Source organism: Xenopus laevis, chromosome 5L (assembly GCF_017654675.1).
Source record: "Xenopus laevis strain J_2021 chromosome 5L, Xenopus_laevis_v10.1, whole genome shotgun sequence".
Lineage (NCBI taxonomy): Eukaryota > Metazoa > Chordata > Amphibia > Anura > Pipidae > Xenopus > Xenopus laevis.
This window is the reverse complement of record NC_054379.1, coordinates 20681497-20701349: the sequence shown is the minus strand read 5'-3', so window position 1 is coordinate 20701349 and position 19853 is coordinate 20681497. Positions and strand designations below refer to the sequence as shown.

Below are 19853 nucleotides of genomic sequence, written 5' to 3'. Positions count from 1 at the left end.
ATTCTCTCCATTAGAGTTGCACCAATCAAAAAATACTCCCCAAATCCTGTAGTAAGTCGTGGAAGTAGAGGCTTTCCTAGAAGCTAATAGAGTGTTAATAGCTTTGTCAGAAAGGCCTTTCTTTTTCATGATCTGCCTTTCAATCTCCAGGCCGTTAAAGATAGTTTTTCCAGATTGGGGTGCATGAGAGGTCCTTGAGACAGTAGGTTGTGATTCAATGGGAGTTTCAATGGGTGATCCAGGGCCATTAGAAGTAATTGAGGAAACCACGGTCTCCTCGGCCACCACGGTAATACAATGATCACATCCGCATTGTCCTGACGGATTTTCCTGAGGACTTTCTGAATTACAGGAAATGGAGGGAAAATGTAGGCTAGAGGGAAGTTCCATTTCCTCGAGAAAGCATCCACAAACAGGGCTTTTTCCTGTGGAGATCTGGAACAGAACTTTTCCACTTTCGTGTTCTCTGAGGTAGCCATCAGGTCTATTTGGGGAATCCCCCAAATCTCTGTTAACCTCTGGAATATCTTCTGATTCAAAGTCCATTCCCCTGGGTGAATCTGCCTTCTGCTGAGGAAATCTGCTTCTATATTCAGTTTCCCTGGGATGTGGATGGCTGTAAGATTGGTCAGATGACTTTCTGCCCAATAAAGGATTTTGAGGGTGATGTGGAGTAAGGACGTGCTCCTCGTTCCTCCCTGTTTTGCTTATGTATTTGACTACTGTAGAGTTGTCTGATACAATTTTGACTGGTTTCCCCCGAATTCGTTTTTGGAAAGCTAGAATGGCTTCCCATACCGCCATTAATTCTCTTTTGTTGGAGGACCACTTCTTTGCCTGTTGTTTCCAAGTTCCCTGGACAAAAACTCCATCTAGGTGAGCTCCCCAGCCTGTGGCACTTGCATCTGTGGTGATTTTTAGCCAATTTGGTTCCCTCAGACTTATGGCTTGTTTGAGGTTGGAGGGGTTCTCCCACCAAGATAAGTCTTCTAGAGTGTTCCCACTTAGGGTTATGATCTGTGTGGAATTGTCGGTTTTGTTCCATTGTGCTAAGAACTCTTTTTGTAGTATCCTTGTGTGGCCCATGGCCCACTTGACTGAATCCGTCGTGGAGATAAGCTTCCCTATCATATGTTGGCATTGTTTTACCGATTTGTGTTTGTCCATCCTGAACGTTTTGATGGTTTCTGTGATGGATGTAATTTTCTGTTTCGGAAGAGCTATAGTTTCCTTCTTTGTGTTGAAAATTACTCCCAGGTAGTTCAAAGTCTGAGAAGGGAGTAGATGAGATTTCCTTAGATTTATTAGCCAACCGTGTGCTTGTAATGTCTTCAGTACAAATTGAATGTGAACTGTCAGAGCTGTAGGATTTTGACTTTTCACTAGGATGTCGTCTAGATAAGAGTAAACTTGTATGCCTTGGAGTCTCAGGTAAGCGATCACAGGTGCTAAGACTTTTGTAAAAGTCCTGGGAGCGGTTGACAGACCGAAGGGAAGAGCTTTGAACTGAAAGTGCTGGTTTAAAATGAAGAATCGAAGAAATTTCTGGTGTTTTATGTTGATAGGGATATGAAGATAAGCATCTGTTAAATCTATCTTTGCCATCCAGTCTCCTTGTTGGATCTCTAATGCAATAGTTCTGATGGATTCCATCCGGAAGGTCTGGACGTTGAGGGTTTCGTTTATTGTGCGAAGGTCTAGAATGGGTCTGCCTTCTCCTGAAGTTTTCTTCTTCACGAATAGAATTGAATAAATTCCCTTGAAGTGTTGGTTTTCCTCTACTCTTGAAATGATCTGTTTCTTTAAGTAATTCTTCAAGATTTTCCTCAATTGACTCCGCATTTTGGGATTCTTTGGGGAATTTGATCTCGTGAAAAAATCTTTCTTTGGTTGAAGTTTGAATTCCAGAGAGTATCCCTTCGAGATAATGTTTTTCACCCAACTGTCTGAAGTGGTGGTGGCCCAAACATCTTGAAATTTTGAGAGTCTTCCTCCTATCATGGATGATTGGGCCTGCGTATCTTCATGCTTGTTTTTTGTTATCCTTGTCTTCCCTTCTGAAGGGACGAAAGGAGTTGTTTCCCCCAAATGGTTTCTTCCAAGGGGGTTGGTTGTAGGTTCTTTTACCTGGACGATAGGATTTTGCTTCCTGGAAAGACTGTTTATCTCTGGGATTTCTGAAGAATCTTCTCCCTCTTTTGTCTTGGGGAAGAAAAGAACTTTTCCCAGCTGAAGCTTTGGAAATGATGTCATCTAGTTTCGTCCCAAATAGTAGTTGGCCTTGAAAAGGTAGTTTACACAGGTTGTGTTTGGAAGGGTTGTCGGCTTGCCAATGTTTGAGCCAGAGTGATCTTCTAGCTGCAACAGCTAATCCCATGCTTTTAGCTGACCATCTTATTGCATCCAAAGATGCTTCGGCTATGTAGTCTGTGGCCAGTTTTACAATCTGTAGGTCTTCTAGGATTTGCTCTCTGCTGGTTCGATTGTTCAAAGCTTCTTCCAAGTTGTGTAGCCATAGCTTCATGGCTCTGGCAACCGATGTAATAGCTACAGCGGGTTTGCATGTGGATCCTGCAACCGTGTAGGCCTTTTTTAATGTATTATCCTGTCTTCTCTCCATTGCATCCCTGAGAGAAATGCCCTCATCTACCGGTAGAGTGGTTTTGCGAGCTACCCTGGTGATAGCTGCGTCCACTTTAGGGGGTTCCTCCCAATCTTTGATTTCTTCAGTATCGAAAGGGTACATTTTATTGATCTTTTTGGTGACGAAAAACTTCTGATCTGGCTGATCCCATTCAGACTTGATTTCTTCTTTGATCACTTTGTGTATGGGTAATAGGTGAGAAGTCTTCTTTCGACCTTTAAACATTTTGTCCCGATTAGTGGAGGGACCTTCCTCAGGGTCCAGATCCAAGACTTTCCTGAGCGCCAAAATAAGTGGTTCCACTTTTTCTAGGTCAAAGTTGGATTCTGTGTCCTTGTCTGAGTATACATCTGTGAGACTATCTCCTGATAGATATTCCCCTGATTCCGAATCGGTTAAAGATATAGGGGTTCTAGCGGATTTACTGGGTGCGCTGAGTGACATGGTTTTGACAGCTTTTTCAGTGCCTTTGGATATGGCAGAAGCCATAGAGTCTACAAAAGATGTCTGCATCCAATTCATGAGATGGGAGATTTGGTCGGAAGTACTGGGACCAGCTGCATTGGATAAGCAGTCACGGCAGAGTCTTTTGTGTTCCAAGGCATGATTGCTGCAAGCTTCACATTGCTTTCTTTTCTTTCTGTGTTCCTCCTGTTCACAGTCATCTCTGGCGTCCCTGACAGAAATAAGGACATGTTAGGCCTCCAATGTAGGAATATACAATGTAGGTGCAGTACATACATGCGCTAAGCGCCTCAGAGTAGAGTAACTCACCCTCTGTGAGAAGAGTGTGACCTTCTGTGGGAACTCATAGCTGCAAGAGAAATGGCAGTATTTTGAGATAAGGAAATCCAAGCCCAGTCTGTGACATAGGACAGACCTAGATTGGCACTTACTGTGAGGCTAGTCAGAGCAGATGGCGGGCAGAGCATAGCAGGAACGCTGAAGAAAAAACGCTGAAAGAACGCTGAAGCAGCGCCAGCATGTTTGCGCTGCGAATTTAATCTCTTCCGCAGTCAAAACCGGACTTCCGGTTGCGCATCATGCGTTCCAGCGTGAGCCGCATCTCCATTACTTACCGATGTGATCGGCTCTTACATTTCTCTGCAGGTTCCCTGGTCCCAGTAAAGCATGCCTCATAGGACTTAAAGCCTGTGTGTGTTACCACTATATGCCCAGGTCACCAAGGGCTCCTGGGAACGGTTCAGAATCAGCGTTACACCAGGACTTCAGCAGAGGAGGCAGGCTGCTGGTGTTGTGTGTAGAATAATCCTCACTTCAACAGGATAAAAAAAAAGACGAGGTGGGAGTCTTGGGGGGGGAGTTTTATTCGCTTGCTACTTCCTGTCCTCACGGGTCAACAGGCGTTAACCCTTCAGTGACCACTGCCATGTGAGGATCAGGAAACAGGTATTACCCTAAACCCCTCCCACTCCTTGGCCTCTTTCTTCAGATGATACCTCCTCCAGAATTCCTCTAACCCTTGGGATAATTTAAAACCGACGTCAAATTCAATATCTGTGACACTTGTTAGAGCATAAATATCTTGTGGGGTGAAATCCAACAACTGTTTAATTATGTTTCTGGCAACAAACCTGCGCCCCGGGAAATCCTCTCTCTCATTCTCCCACTTAATTTTAACTACATTTATTCTCTTATCAATCTGATCATCAGAGTCATCTTCCTTCTCACGTGCGAAGAACCTCCTCCCTTCCCAAACATTACCTCCAGCAGCCCTCTCACTCCCACCTTGCACATTGCTCTCCCCAGCAGAATAAACACCATTTTTCCCCTCCCCCACTCACTTGCATTACATTAACCACATGCATCTCAGCTGCACCTCTCTCTGCAAATTGCTCCACACTCCCCCCCAGCACTCACAGCATTCATTGCACTCACTCCCCCTTCAGCCAAAGCAGCCTCATCACTCGCATGCATTGTATTAATTGCATTAACTGCATTCACCTGCACCTCACTGCCCCCAGCACTCACAGCAGCTGCACACACATTATCAGTATGGTTATCATTATCAGTATGGTTATCAGTATTATTTTCAACACTATTTTATTGTGCAATGTCTGTAGCACTGCTACATTCTGCAACAGTTTTTGAACCCTCTGTTTCATTAAGCAGTTCAGCAACTTTAAGCAGAGTCTCAGGAGTCACTTTGCCTTCCTGCATCTCCTTAAACCTCTGCCGGTTGCCATAAAGCTCCTTCCATGGCTCAATAACATTCAGAATGTAAAAACGCCTGTGCTAACCACACGAGGCGATGCGCTTTTCAACAGTCGCCTGAAAAAGCCTGGCGAGGCATTTTCAGGCGACTGTTGAAAAGCGCATCGCCTCGTGTGGTTAGCACAGGCGTTTTTACATAGGCGCCCATACAAAACTGTCGCCTGCGCCGGTCGCGGCGACTGTCGCGGCGCTTTGTCGCCGCGACCGCAAACGCGTCGCTATCTCCCCGTGTGGACTAGCCCTTAAACAGTTTTGTTTATCTTCCAAACTCCTCAAGTCCTTCAATGCTTTAATAATAGTGTCATACTGTATCACAGTCTCAGTCACTTTGTGAACATTCCCTTCACTCACTTCTGCTTTCCCCATGGGGGTCACAGTCATTACCTGCTCAGTGTCCAGGGCCACACGGTTTCCATGTTTCTCACTGGCAGCCGCCATTTCCAGGTCACCCAGAGCACTTTCTGCAACCTCTAGGGCCATACTGCACCCAGGCTCCATGTTGTCTGTAGCCATCTCCTGGTTGGTCAGAGCACTTTCTGCAACCTCCAGGGCCACACTGCTCCTAGGCTCCTCACTGTTAGCAGCCATCTTGCAGCCATCAGACTCCACTCTCTCCTCCTGGCTTGCCTCTGTTGTAGCTCCGCAGCTCCCTGCAGTCACTCAGGGATAAAGAGATAAAGAGATAAATAGGTAGAGTAGCCAGTACAAGGGGCAGAGAGCAGCAAATCCCATGGGACAAGTGCTCAGTGGGTTGGTCATATGGGACTCAACTTTGTTCCTCTTCATATTTTAAATTAACCCTCTGGTACAATAACTATGAATGTTACATGTGTCAAGAGACTCTGCTTTCACAGGTCTGGTAATCACAGATCACACAAGGCACTGCTGGAACTGGAGTCTTGGTGGGAAGAGAGCTAAATTCTGCTCCACACTTGCAAGTGTCTGAACCAACAGTTATAAATAATAAATAACATTTCCATCCATTGGTAATATGTAATAAATGTATACTGGCAAATTGCTTACAATAATATTGCTTTGAATAGGCAAATGTTATTTTGGGGTTGATTTCCCCTTTAAATATATATGGGGCACATTCAAGGCTCAGCATTTTCACTTCCAGGAGCGTCAGTGCAATTGTTCCTGTGCCCGACACACACACAGCTCAGAAGGCAACACAAAGGAATACCTGTCCTATAGAGTCAGCAGAGAATGGAGTACTTATTATTGCTCAGGGCTGCCGCACACAGGCATTTGTACAAATCTCTGCAGCTATTGAAAGAAAAATAAAAGCTCTGAATGAGCAGTAACACTGTATCTGAGATTTATACCTAATCCGGAAACCAGGTCAGGTATTAACCCCCCCCACACACACACACACACATAAGTCCTGGCGAATATCCCCTTTTATTACCCCAATATCATAGTTCCCTTTGTTACTTTCAAGCGTTTCTATAGAAACAAATGGAGGCGATGCTAATCTTTATTTGGAAATACCAACTAGAAAAAGACTTTGGACAAATGACTGCTGAGATCTTTTATGTGCCAAAAAAAAACCAAAAAAAAAACACTACTGCCACCTAGTGGGACCGATGCTGATCTGCATCACGATCTGCAGTAATTATAGTTTATTTTGGGAGTTTTAATGTTCTATCCATGCAATAAACTACACCCTCTGTCTTTAAAGGAGAAGGAAAGCCATGGAGGCAGTTTATTGCCTATAGATTAATAGCAATAAGCAATAGTGCAAGCTACAATGTTATATTTATTGTGTAGAATGTTTTACCATACCTGAGTAAACAGCTCTAGAAGCTCTCTCTGTTTGTTCGGGATAGCAGCTGCCATATTAGCTTGGTGTGACATCACTTCCTGCCTGAGTCTCTCTCTGCTCACTTATAGCTTTGGGCTCAGATTACAGCAGAAAAGGGGGAGAGAGGAACAAACTGAGCATGCTCACGCCCGGGGCAAGGAGATTTAAGATGAAAACAGTAAGTCTGATATAGAAGCCCATGTGTACACAATAGAAGGAAAGAATTGCAGTGTTTCTTTTGACGGAGGACTCAGAGCAGCATTACTTTGAGGGTTTACTGGTATATTTAGATGGACCTTTCTGATAAGGCTTACTTAGTTTTAACCTTTCCTTCTCCTTTAAATGAAACAGTACAGCAGCTCCTTTTTAATGGAAACTGTCATCAGAGCCTCCTGAAACAATGTAGTCGAAGCAGCTGATAAACAGACACGGAGAACTGATTACACTGCATCAAATCAGATGATCTCATTAGTAATTACATCCATATAGGAAGGAACCTAAATTTGGTTTGGCCCAATCCCAGCCTTGTGTTTTCAACATTCGGATTCAGGTGAATCCTGGCTCCTAGTAGAACCAATTCTGAACCCTAAATGTATCACATGATTATAGATCACAAGGGGTTGTTAAATTGAAAATGCAAATAATGAGCTTCCAGGCAGGTCCCTGATAGCAACTCGCCTGTGCCAAGCTGCTCCACCCAGGGGCCCTGCTGCCATAAGGTGAGTTGAGAAACAACACCCCATAAGTTACCAGGGGCAGCAAAAAAAATGCTCTAAAGAGCAGAAATTCCGATTTTTAAATCTTAATTTCGGCTTTTCTAGTTCAGAGAGCACAATCGTGGGTGGCATTGACTTGGCCGTCTCAGGTCAGCACTGAGCTGTGTAATTAGGGGTTGCCACTGGCCAATGTTTAACTAGCCTCGCTGGTAAAATACCTGCCAAGACTGGGCCAGTATTAAACATTTACCAGCAATGCAGAATCAAGAAGTTTAGCCCCTGGTCTGCTCCCTCATTGATTCGTCCCGATATCCAACGGAAATGTACCCTTTCTCCTCCACGAATCTCCTTGAGTAGTCTATGACGTCACAGCCCAGCTCCTTCTGACATCACATCACCTCTTTATCATAAAGGATCACCCTCCTCCTTTAATCACACCTTCCCAGTGGCCAGTAAATTATTGCTAAAAAATTGGCAATCCTACCTTTAATGCCCCTGGCTCCCCCTACTCCATTATCCTTCCATGTATCTGCCTGTGTGTCTCCCATTATCTGTAACCCCTGCACACCCACTTCTGTTTAACCCTTTCCTCTGTTCTTCTCTCCCACTAGTCTCCGATTAGCTTTTTACTTTCTCTTATCATTTGATTTTGTCTTAAATTCCCTCGTGTGCATATTCCAGTCCCAGTACAGCTGAAAGAAGACTAAATAAACTAGAGGGACGTTCACCCTCCAGCTTAACCAATCCAAGGGTTTTCTCCCTCTTAAAGGGGTGGTTCACCTTTAAGTTAAAGTAGACATATTGTGTAAAAAATAAGAACATACCAGCACATTCTACTCATTAAGATAAAGAAGAATTGTGCTTAAAAGTAGTATTTCAGGCTGATTGATTGAATATTTCTGCAAAAACCCTCATAATCCCTCACTTCCCTTCCACTTCCTGCTCCCTGAATTCCCAGGCTGTTCAGGGGAGCCGGCAGCTCTCAGCTCACTGCACTGTAGGGCTGGAACCAATCAGCAGCTAGCAGGACCTGATAGGAAACTGTAGCCTGTCTTGTGTGACTGCAGGGCTGTGATTGGCTGTCCCCCTCCTACTCTGCTTCTGGCAGGGATTGTTAGGACACACCCACCCCTCATTTGAAACACAGACAGGGACCAGAGAACATCTATAGGGAGCTCTAATAAAGGGGATAATATTAATTTTTAGCACCATGTAAAAGCAACATCATATATTACTCATAATTGCCTACAAAATTAGGGTTTTTCCATTCATCCTATGTCTCCTTTAACGTTTAGTATATTATAGAATGCCTAATTCTAAGCAACCTTTCAACTGGTCTTCATTATTTGCTTTGTATGGGTTTTTAAATATTTGCCTTCTTCTTGTGACTCTTCCCGACTTTCAAATAGGGGTCCCCATCTAAATTGCAAATGCTCCGTAAGGCTACACATTTATTATTATTGCTACTTTTTATTACTCATCTTTCCTCTCCTATTTATATTCCATTCTCATATTCAAATCAATGCATTGTTGCTAGGATAATTCGAACCCTAGCAACCAGGTTGCTGAAACAGCAAACTAAAAAGCTGCTGAATAAAAAGCTAAATAACTCAAAAACCATAAATAATAAAAAAAATGAAAACCAATTGCACATTGTCTCAGAATATCACTCTCTACTTCATACTAAAAGTTAATTTAGAGGTGAACAACAGCCGCATGAGGATTGGATGGGCTGGAGGGAGGTTCCAAGTTCTTCGTCCAGTTATCGAGTTGAATTGCACATAGGCATGAAACCCATAGCCTTGGTAAGGATCCAGCAACAGACAATGAGCCTGTCCTGAAGCCCTTTTGTGACTAATTAATTTGCTTGTCATTTTCTGTACCTTTCCCTGTTCTGTCATTTTTTTTTAAGAAAGGTGCCCAAATTGTAGCCTGTATCCAAGCAATTTGACAATTTGCAATTGGTTTATATTTTTTATTATTTGTGTTTTTTCAGCCCTCCAGTTTGCAAAGTTAGCAATCTGGTTGCTAGGGTCCAAGTTACCCTAGCAACCATGTACTGATTTGAATAAGTAGGAGAGAGCTGAATAAATAATATAAAGTAGTAATAACAATACATTTGCAGCCTTATGGAGCATTTGTTTTTTTAAATGGGGTCAGTGACCCCCATTTGAAAGCTGGAAAGAGTCAGAAGAAAAAGGCAAATAATTAAAAAAAACTATAGAAAATAATAATGGAGACCAATTGAAAAGTTGCTTAGAAATGGACATTTTAGAACATACTAAAAGTTAACTTTAAAGGGCACCAATCAGGACCAAAATCATTTACTAAGTAAATACACTATGTGAAAGTTCAAGAAATCCGATTTGTAAAACAGTTAAAATTGTTTGTATAATGTAAATGATCAGCTCACTATTCCTTCTGCAAGATCTCCCCTATCTCCCCTGCAGTTCTAGCTGAGGCAGCCATCTTGGATTTCACTGGCTACTCCTACCTATATCTTCCCAGCCAACTGTAGCTCTGAAATCTCGCACATGCTCAGTTCAAATTCCTTGTTTGCTTATCAACCCTTCTAAGCTATTTTCAAATCAGCCAAACCTGTGTGTTAGTTGCTGTTCAGTAGTGCTGCCCCCTGCTGGAAGTTAGCAGGGATACTTCTAGTGGAGGAGTTTACTAAAACAAGGCATTCTGGGTAGAATACTCAAAGCAGTGTTACAATCTGAGCATGCTCCTGAAATTTGCACATTAGAGTCTCTGTTAGAGTCTCAATATGGCCTCCCTCAGTGAAAGAACCCATTTGAAAAAGTAAGGGATTTTTTTGAAAACCTGCAGTTTTTTCAAAAAACTATATATGTAGTTTGATTAAATATGTTTAGCTTGTACTGGTCAGATTGTTAATATGTGTTTGATTTTGGCTGTGATAGGTGCCCTTTAAGGTGAACCACCCCTTGAAGTAAGTGAATAATGAGTAGTGTCTCAGCTCACTCTTATGTAAGTGTGATGTCACAGAAATGCTCATTATGAGCTGGGAGGCCTATTCGTTATGCACATGTGCCTGTATTGTCTTGTTCCCCGAACTGGAGGAGAGGCTCTAGTAGCTGCACCTCAGGCGGGGAAGAATTTAGTATGAAAGGTGCCCTTTAACTAGGGATTAGTAAAGAACGTTACTTGTACGCCACCTCTATAATGTAAAAGCAGAGGAATGCCCCAGTTCTCTGACAATCTACAAACCACTGCCCCCCTAATCTGTTGGGTTATACATTAGGGATGCACCGAATCCACTATTTTGATCCATCCATCTTGGACTATTTGGCCGAATCCCGAACCGAATTATAATTTGCATATGCAAATAAGGGGCGGGGAAGGAAAAAGTGGAAAAAAATTTGTTTACTTCCTTGTTTTGTAACAAAAAGTCACCTGAAATACCACCCTCCCCACAATTTGCATATGCAAATTAGGATTCGGTAGGCCAGGCACAAGGATTCATCCGAATCCTGCTGAAAAAGGCCGAATCTTGGCCGAATCCCAAACCGAATCCTTGATTCGGTGCATCCCTATTATACATGGCCACAAAGTACAAGGTAGGTACATATGGGGGTAAGAAATAGGTGTTGCTTGTTACAATGTAGCATTATTTAGGGGCAGATTTATCAAAGGTCGAAGTGAATTTTCGAATTTCGAGCTATTTTTTGTGTACTTCGACTAGGGAATAGTCCAAATTCGATTCAAAACTTAGAATATCGAAATTTATCTTGTATTGTCTCTTTAAAAATTTGAATTCGACCATTCGCCATCTAAAACCTGCCGAATTGCTGTTTTGTGCTATGGGGGACCTCTTAGAACTTATTTGGAGCCAATCGGTGGACTTTGAAAAATCAAAGGTTTTTTTGGGAAACACTTTGAATCAAATTCGATCGAATGCGCTATTTCTTCGATTCGTACAATTCGAATTTGGCCGATTTCGGACCTATAAGATCAAAAACGGACCTGTTCGACCAAAAAAAAAAATACTTTGACTTCATTTCGGTTGGTCTTTTTGAATTAAAATTTCGACGTTTTTTCAATTCGATAAATTTGCCCCTAAGTGTCTCCAAATGTTACAGGAAAGTCTTAAGAGATCCCATACTTTGCTGTAGCAGTGCTCTAGGCGGGCTAGCATCATTAAAGGGGAGGTTCACCTTTAAGTTAACTTTTAGTATGTTATAGAATGGCTAATTCTAAGCAACTTTTCAACTGATCATTATTTATTCATTTTTTATAGGCTTTTTTTTATTATTTGACTTCTTCTTCTGACTCTCTCCAGCTTTCAAATGGGAGTCACTGACCCCCAAAAAACAAATGCTCGGTAAGGCTACAAACATATTGTTTGTATTGCTACTTTTTATTACTCATCTTTCTATTCAGGCCTCTCCTATTCATATTCCTGTCTTTTATTCATATCAATTCATGGTTGCTAGGGTCGTTTGGACCATAACAACCAGATTGCTGAAGTTGCAAACTGGAGAGCTGTTGAATAAAAAGCTAAATAACTCAAACTAGAAGAACTTTCATTGTGAATTTTTGAATGAAAAAAAATCAAATTTCGAGCTGTTTTTTGTGTACTTCGACTAGAGAATAGTCCAAATTCGATTCTAACTGAAAAAAAAATCAAAATTCAAATATCGAAATTTATCATGTACAGGTATTGGACCTATTATCCGGAATCATCGGGACCTTTCCGGATAAAGGGTCTTTCTGTAATTTGGATCTTCACACCTTAAGTCTACTAGAAAATCATATAAACATTAAATAAACCCAATAGACTGGTCCTTCTTCCAATAAGGATTAATTATATCTTAGTTGGGATCAAGTACAAGCTACTGTTTTCTTACTACAGAGAAAAAGGAAATCATTTTTAAAATTTTGGATTATTTGATTATAATTGAGTCTATGGGAGACGGCCTTTCCGTACTTCGGAACTTTCTGGATAACTGGTTTCCGGATAACGGATCCCATACCTGTACTGTCTCTATAGAAATTCGACCATCTAAAACTTGCCGAATTGCTATTTTAGCCTATGGGGGACCTCCTACAACCTATTTGGAGTCAATTGGTGGACTTTGAAAAATCAAAGGTTTTTTTGGGATAAACTTTGAATCTAATGAGGCCGAATACGGACCTATTCGACCAGAAGAAAAAAAAAAAAACTTTGACTAAATTTCGGTTAGTCTTTTTGAATTCGAATTTAGAAGTTTTTCCAATCGAAATTCAAGCCTTGATAAATATGCCCCTTAGTATAGATATGTGTATATATAATTGATGTGAGTGTAAGGAGGGGTCAGTGTCAGTGTCTATGGATGCTGGCTTTATATGGAGGAGTTGAATTTCATGGTCTTTTTTTCAACCTGATTTAACTATGTAACAACTGCAAATACTATTTACACAATGAAGTGGTGTCATTTATAATCAAAGTAAAAATGTCTTTAAGGTGCAGAAGAAAATCCCTAATTTTAATACAAAACCCATTCATTTTCATCGGTATTTTGTTTATATCTACAAAGATGATTTCTCCTGAAATAGAACAGCGCCAGTCTCCAGTGGTAATTTAGCCTCCCCAACAGGAGGAGCAGTAGTGAGTCTCTGCACAGAGCCGCCTGGGACTCTCTTCACATTTTCCTCATCTTTTTCTTGGGTCGTTGGTTAAAGACAGGGGAGGAGCCCATGAAACTTTCGGGGGAATGGGAGGAGTAGCTGGCCTCTGATCCATTGGGGCTGCCCGGCATAGCAGAGTCACTCATCCCAGACATGGCTTCCTCAAACACGTCATTGCCCAGCACGCTGTGTCCGTGTACAGCTCCTTCCTCGTTCTCCTGGGGCTCCATTTTAACCTGTGCCAGACCCCAAAGCGGCGAGGTATTCACATCAGATCCTGCAATTTAACAGAATTACCGAGTCAGGCACATACTTATGTCTTAGATATGGCAGCTCCTTCCCATAAGCAAAAATACCAATATACAGAGAAGGAATGTTCTGGGCACACAATAAGCTGTACCCCCATACTGTACTGTCTAAGGGAATCAATATGGCACCTCCCTCCTCCAATATGTATAAATACAAATATACAGAGAAGGAATGTTCTGGGCACACAATAAGCTATACCCTCATATTGTACTGTCTAAGGGAATCAATATGGCCCCTCCCTCCTCCAATATGTATAAATACAAATATACAGAGAAGGAATGTTCTGGGCACACAATAAGCTATATCCTCATATTGTATTGTCTAAGGGAATCAATATGACACCTCCCACCCATATGTATAAATACAAATATACAGAGAAGGAATGTTCTGGGCACACAATAAGCTATACCCTCATACTGTACTGTATAAGGGAAAGAATATGGCAGCTCCCACCCATATGTATAAATACAAATATACAGAGAAGGAATGTTCTGGGCACACAATAAGCTATACCCCCATACTATACTGTCTAAGGGAATCAATATGGCACCTCCCTCCTACCATATGTATAAATACAAATATACAGATAAGGAATGTTCTGGGCACACAATAAGCTATACCCTCATATTGTACTGTCTAAGGGAATCAATATGGCCCCTCCCTCCTCCAATATGTATAAATACAAATATACAGAGAAGGAATGTTCTGGGCACACAATAAGCTATACCCTCATATTGTACTGTCTAAGGGAATCAATATGGCATCTCCCTCCTCCCATATGTATAAATACAAATATACAGAGAAGGAATGTTCTGGGCACACAATAAGCTATACCCTCATACTGTACTGTATAAGGGAAAGAATATGGCAGCTCCCACCCATATGTATAAATACAAATATACAGAGAAGGAATGTTCTGGGCACACAATAAGCTACGTCAATGCTGTTACACAATACTGTACATTCTTTGTTTTCCCTTAGGGTGTATTTTCCCTTTAAGGCCAGTAAATAAACCCATTTCTGAGCAGCCTGCATCCAATAAACAGCAGGAGCCGCTGCCTTATGAAATCAAAGCCTCTCAGAAGAACATTCCGTGCAATCAATGATCAGCGGAGGGCCCCTGCGTGCTGCTTGGTTCATTAGCCTGTTGCAATGCTGGCGAGGAGAAAAAATTCAGAAACCAAAAAAAAAAAAAACACAACCCATCGCTTTTTGGAGCTGATTGAAAAGCAAATTGATTTCAACTCCAATCCACTTTAGCAGGCAAATAAGTGGGTTTGCATAGTAATTTCAGCTAAGCATCATTTCAGCTTAATAGCATGCTTCATTCGGACGGAGAGGTATGGCAGCGCCTCTTCACATTTAATGGCACTAATAGTAGGAACAGGGAGAATAATACTATACATCTCTGCTATTAAGTTAGATCATTTATAGATAAAGGCACCGACGCTGATACATGTGCTATTATAGGCAATATTATCCCTCGGATTTTCATCAGCGCAGAATAACAAGAGTGCGGTTCTGTACAAGAACACTGCAACCCCCAAAAACTACAGGGACAGAGATCTGCAACTTTTGTCTCACCAACTGTGATGCTATAACTCCCAGCAACCCCCCACAAATGAGCTACAGGATACAGTCTAACCACTAGACTAAAATAAGTATGGTATTTCATTCATTCCTCAGTGATTATAAAACCCTCAAAGTAATGCTGCTCTGAGTCAAAAAAGAAACACAGCATTTCTTTCCTTCTATTGTGTACAAATGGGCTTCTCTATCAGACTTCCTGTTTTCATCTTAAACCTCCAGGACTAGGGCTTGAGCATGCTCAGTTTGCTCCTCTCTCCCCCTCCCCCATCCTTTTCCCTCCTCCCCTCCCTGCTGTAATCTGAGCCCAGAGCTAAGAGAGCAGGGAGGGACTCAGACAGGAAGTGATGCCACACCAAGCTAATATGGCAGCTGCTATTCTACACAAACGTAGAGTGTTTCTAGAGCTATTTAAAAGTAAAGCATTCTACAGAATAAGTGTAGCATTCTAGCTTGCACTGTTGTGGTTCATCTATTGGCAATAAACTGCCTCGGTAGCTTTCCTTCTCCTTTAAATATTGGCTGATTTTCACAATGCGGCACATGTATGGCAGTAAGGTAATTAATGGTGCACACCACAATACTTTAGTCATACTATTTAGGTGCTCGCTGCAGAGGTCCCCTGTGAGATACCCAAGGATTTTACAAAATAATAGAAACAACAGGGCACCCAAATAAAATGTAATAATGCTTTATTTGCAGATAGTTACCTACACACATGTATGGCAGGTCTGGATCTGTGATCCTGTTGGATTGCAGATAATCCAGTATGTTCGAAAATTTCTTCTGCTCATGTACCATGATGGCAAGTGCAATGGCCGATGTGGAAGGAAAGAGTAGCAACAGCAGAACAGAATAATAGCAGGAGGACATGTGATGGAATTCATACAGGACCAGTCCATTTGGTACCAGGGCCTTGTCAAATAGCATAATGTGTGGGGCAATGTATTGTGCTTGCACGAGGGAGGGCGCTTCCTAGTACTTATGAAAAACTGCAGCTATGTCTTGCTTTATGGCAGGGATCCTCGTGGCATCAGTCTCATAAGGGCCAGGACACACGTGGTTTTACCGTGCGGAAACGCGGCACCGGTTTTAAAAAAAAAAAGCCGTCCGATATGTAAATTTGCTAAGCAGTTTCAAGCTTAGGCAATGGCACACTAGGTTATCGTATTTCCCGAAAACCGCATGTATGTCCGTGCCCAAAGACTTAGCAGTGTTTATCTAAAAGGCTTATTTAAAGTGACTATACTACCGCAGCAAGCATCTAATCATTGTAACAGAGCAGTCAGGATATATAAATTAGAGAAACACTAAATCTTTGATATTTGAATTAGCCTGAACACTGCATATTCAGCAAAAATTTCCACCAAACCCCTGAATCCCAACCCGTCTACTCGATTTGGTGGTTCCGCTAAGCAGCAAGGATACAGTTAAGGCCAAATTCTAAAAAAAAGTTGTGGCATTTTGGAAAATCTGCACTCGCTCCCATATGTAATAAAAGACTCTACGTTGGCCCAGTAGCTGTGATTTGTAGCAACCAATTAGATGTTTGCTTTTAAACAGGTGACCAGTAAATTCTACCTGCTTATTGGTTGCTATGGATCACCACTCCTAGGCAAACTTACTGTCTCATTCCATAACTTTTGGAAGTCTTGAATTTCTGAAATAAATTGAAATAAAGCACTCGCTGAGTTACTGTATTTAATTGCTTTAGTGCCGCCACTTCCTTACCAGAGGGCTGAGGTGATGAGTCAACTTCAATGTTAGCAGAAAACCTCTCACTTTGAGCTCCCAGAACACCCACGGGCAACGACTGGTCCCCGGGTGCTAGGTCACCCTCCAGCTCCTCGTTGATTGGGAAGGTTATGTCAGTGACAGGTTCCTCTTTAATCTTCACGGGCTTGGTATCTTCAGAGACCCTCTCTGGGTGCACAATGTTCTCATATTCTTCTGAGAGCTGCTTGCTGACCTGTAGCAGCAAATACAAAATAATGTGCAACATTACTGCCAACTGCACAAACGTGTATATAAGCTACATATATTATATACACATTTTAAATGTTTCCAAATATGGCTCTTGACACACATATGTCACGGTTGGCACCCTACACCAGAACAGATGCCAAGCACCCTGGTCTCGGCTCGTACTTCACCAGTTAAGTGACCGCCTAAGCCCTCTGCTTACTCAGATGCCACCTGGACTTAACAAGAGGTCCAAGGCGTAAGTTCTGGCAGGCAATGGGGCACGACTGTTTACAAGGATGCTGGAAGATAGGAAGCCACTAGGAACAGGCAGGCCGGGCCAGCTCAAGCGTTAGAATAGTCAGACAGGCCAGAATCAGGATTAGAGATCGTAGAATAGTCGGAGAACAGGCAAGGTTTCAGGATTGGAGAGAACAATGTAGTTTCAGACAGGCAAGGTCAGGATTGGAGAGGTCAGAGTAGTAGCAGGCAGACAAGGGTCAAACACAGTAGATCAAAACAGGAATCACAAGTAATAACACCCAGGAACAAGCTAATTGAACCTAACAACGGGCAACTTGCTGAAAACTAAATTCCCCTTAAATACTGTTTGAATTTGGTGCCATTGCGCGCTGACGTCACACGCCAGCGTCACTGCGCCTTTAAGAAACGAGCGTGCGCAGCGCGTGGGCCTTAGAGGAAACCGGCACCAGGAAGGAAGGAGCTGCGCAGTGGGCGTCCACGCTGAAGGAGCGCCGGTGGACCCCACTGCCCACTAGACCACCAGGGTAAGTCCTGACTACATACTTCAGGTACGTGAGCAAATATCCAGATCTTAGGCGCAGGGGTGGAGGGCAGAGTGAATTAAACAAATGATTGTTATACAACTAACCATGCATTCTATATTGTATGGGTTACCTGCAACATGTACGTGTGATAATCCTTAATACGCTGCTGCCAAAACTTCTGAAGAGACAGAACGCTCCCGATGCCCATTTCGTGGAAGACTTGCTCCATGGCATCCGGGAAGGGCGTCTGCCCCAGTCTGGCTTCACGGTCTACGTTAAATCGCAACATCTTAGTAAATTTCAGGCAGTATTCGTGGGCAATGTCAGTCAGGGTTTCCAGAACACTTTCATTAGCAGATTCGAAGCCGGCGTGGGCCAGTATGGTGGCTACAGACTGGTACATGAATTGACGACAGGAATGGTAACTGAGCTCTGTGACTGGTTCCCCTTTGCCTCTAAAGAATGAAGAATACGAAGACATCAGTCTGGGACTTTATTATTCCACATTGAGCGTATTCATATATTCATATAACTGAAAATACACATACATACCTATAAAATTCACTCTCGGGGTCGCTGTGTCGTATCTGGAATGGCAGCTTGGGGACCTTACAGTCCTGGGGCAACAGATCATCTGGGAGTGTGGGAGAGGTGGGCCTGTGGGGAAGGGGTTCACTCTCCTCCACCTTCATACCTTCCACCTGCTGCTGGTTCTGAGCCTGAGCGCTGGTAATAAGGCCACGCAGTCTGCGGTTATGCTGGATGAGCTGAATGGTGTGGATGGTGAGGCTGCAGGGTTCAGACGGAATGTCCAGCATAGTTGTAGGTCTGGGCTTATTGGCTGAAGGCTGGTGTAGGGGAGGCTCCTGCATTTCCACTGTTCGGAACTCACGCTGCAGGAGATCAAAGGAGCTTCTATTGGTCTGCCCAGAGGCGACTGGGATCTCACCCCAGTAGCGCATCATCTTCTCTCTTGCTGTGAGTGATTATATTTACCAAATCAATGGGCTCTCAATCCATAGCATCATCTACTTTATCTCGTCCTGAGCTTCTTTCAGCAGCATGAGATGCTTCTCGTAGTCCCAGATTTTATCACCGGACTCCTGGGTGGCACAAAATTACAAAAAGGTACAATGAGAATGCAACACATTACCAACATTCTACAGGCGGAGTATAAAGAAGGAAAAAAGGGGAGGAAAAAGTTTAGTCCTTTTAGTTTCGTTGACTCCTTTCGGTCCTATTCCAGTCTGTCAGCTGTAAAAATGCTCCACAAATAAAAAAAGGATCATCGCCTATGGCAACGGAGAAACAAACAACAAAACCCAAATATAGTATGGTAATTTTGAATATTCCAAATTGGACACCCTGTGTTGAAATGGGGAAACGGTGATGTGATATATTACTTCCCCTTTGAATAGCAATTCACTCTATCAGATTATAAGAGAATGTCCCATGTGATTTCCCCTTTAAAGGACCTTTAAATCTTTCAGACATGCGTGTGTGCTCGCTCCAGAAGCTGTGATTTTTCGTCACAAAAGAAGAATTTTTTCCACTTTTTCCTTTTCTGTCCCTAATTTGCATATGCAAATTAGTGTTCGGATTCGGCCAAATCTTTCACCAAGGATTCAGGGATTCGGCCAAATCCCAAATAGTGGATTCGGTGCATCCCTAGGTTCTACAGGCAGAGGCACAGGGGGGCAAGTCTGGGTTCTTCTTGTGAGAGTAACCTGAGATAAATGATCCCTAACTGCCTATTATAACAATCACCTAAAGGCACTTGTGCACCATCAATGCCACAGCAAGCAACTGGAAGGCAATTGTGGCCGATTTGCCAGTGCAACTGTGTTTCTTTCAATGACACTGCTCTGCACTTAATGCAAGAAATACAGGGATGCAAACACTGGCATTGTGATCTCAGGAGACAATTGCAGCTGCTTAGGGTAATTCGGCCCAGGGCCTCTAATATTGAAAGTCCATCTCCCCAGTTCTCCCACACATTCACTTACCTTCTCTACAATCACTTACAAGTCTTACATTCACTTATTGCATTCACTGCGGCTCCACTGTAGCAGTCTGGGGGCACGCCGGAAGTGACCTCATGAGCAGGCGCCTCCATGAGACCGGAAGCAGCTGTGGGCCGCGCCGCAGTAGTTCATAGAGTGGAAGCTAGTGTT

General features: G+C 42.8%; 1 protein-coding gene across 3 annotated transcripts; it reads right to left on the bottom strand.

Moving 5' to 3' along the window:
- Positions 1 to 12863: 12863 nt before the first annotated feature.
- supt7l.L (SPT7 like, STAGA complex gamma subunit) lies at positions 12864 to 19835 on the bottom strand. 3 transcript variants are annotated; one of them, XM_018262107.2, is made up of 5 exons: positions 19705 to 19835; positions 18232 to 18782; positions 17810 to 18134; positions 16661 to 16898; positions 12871 to 13310 (listed from the first exon to the last, which is right to left on the bottom strand). In XM_018262107.2, exons 2-5 carry the CDS (start codon positions 18642 to 18644, stop codon positions 13048 to 13050), a joined length of 1239 nt encoding a protein of 412 aa, XP_018117596.1. In that variant the 5' UTR covers positions 18645 to 18782; positions 19705 to 19835; the 3' UTR covers positions 12871 to 13047.
- Positions 19836 to 19853: the final 18 nt, after the last annotated feature.

Bases quoted from the DNA above. Each gene is read 5' to 3' on its own strand.
- supt7l.L (XM_018262107.2), bottom strand. From the start codon at position 18,644: ATGATGCGCTACTGGGGTGAGATCCCAGTCGCCTCTGGGCAGACCAAT. The intron at 18,135-18,231 runs GTATGTATGTGT...TTCATTCTTTAG, and splicing joins CCCGAGAGTGAATTTTATAG to AGGCAAAGGGGAACCAGTCA. The intron at 16,899-17,809 runs GTAACCCATACA...TTGCTGCTACAG, and splicing joins ATCACACGTACATGTTGCAG to GTCAGCAAGCAGCTCTCAGA.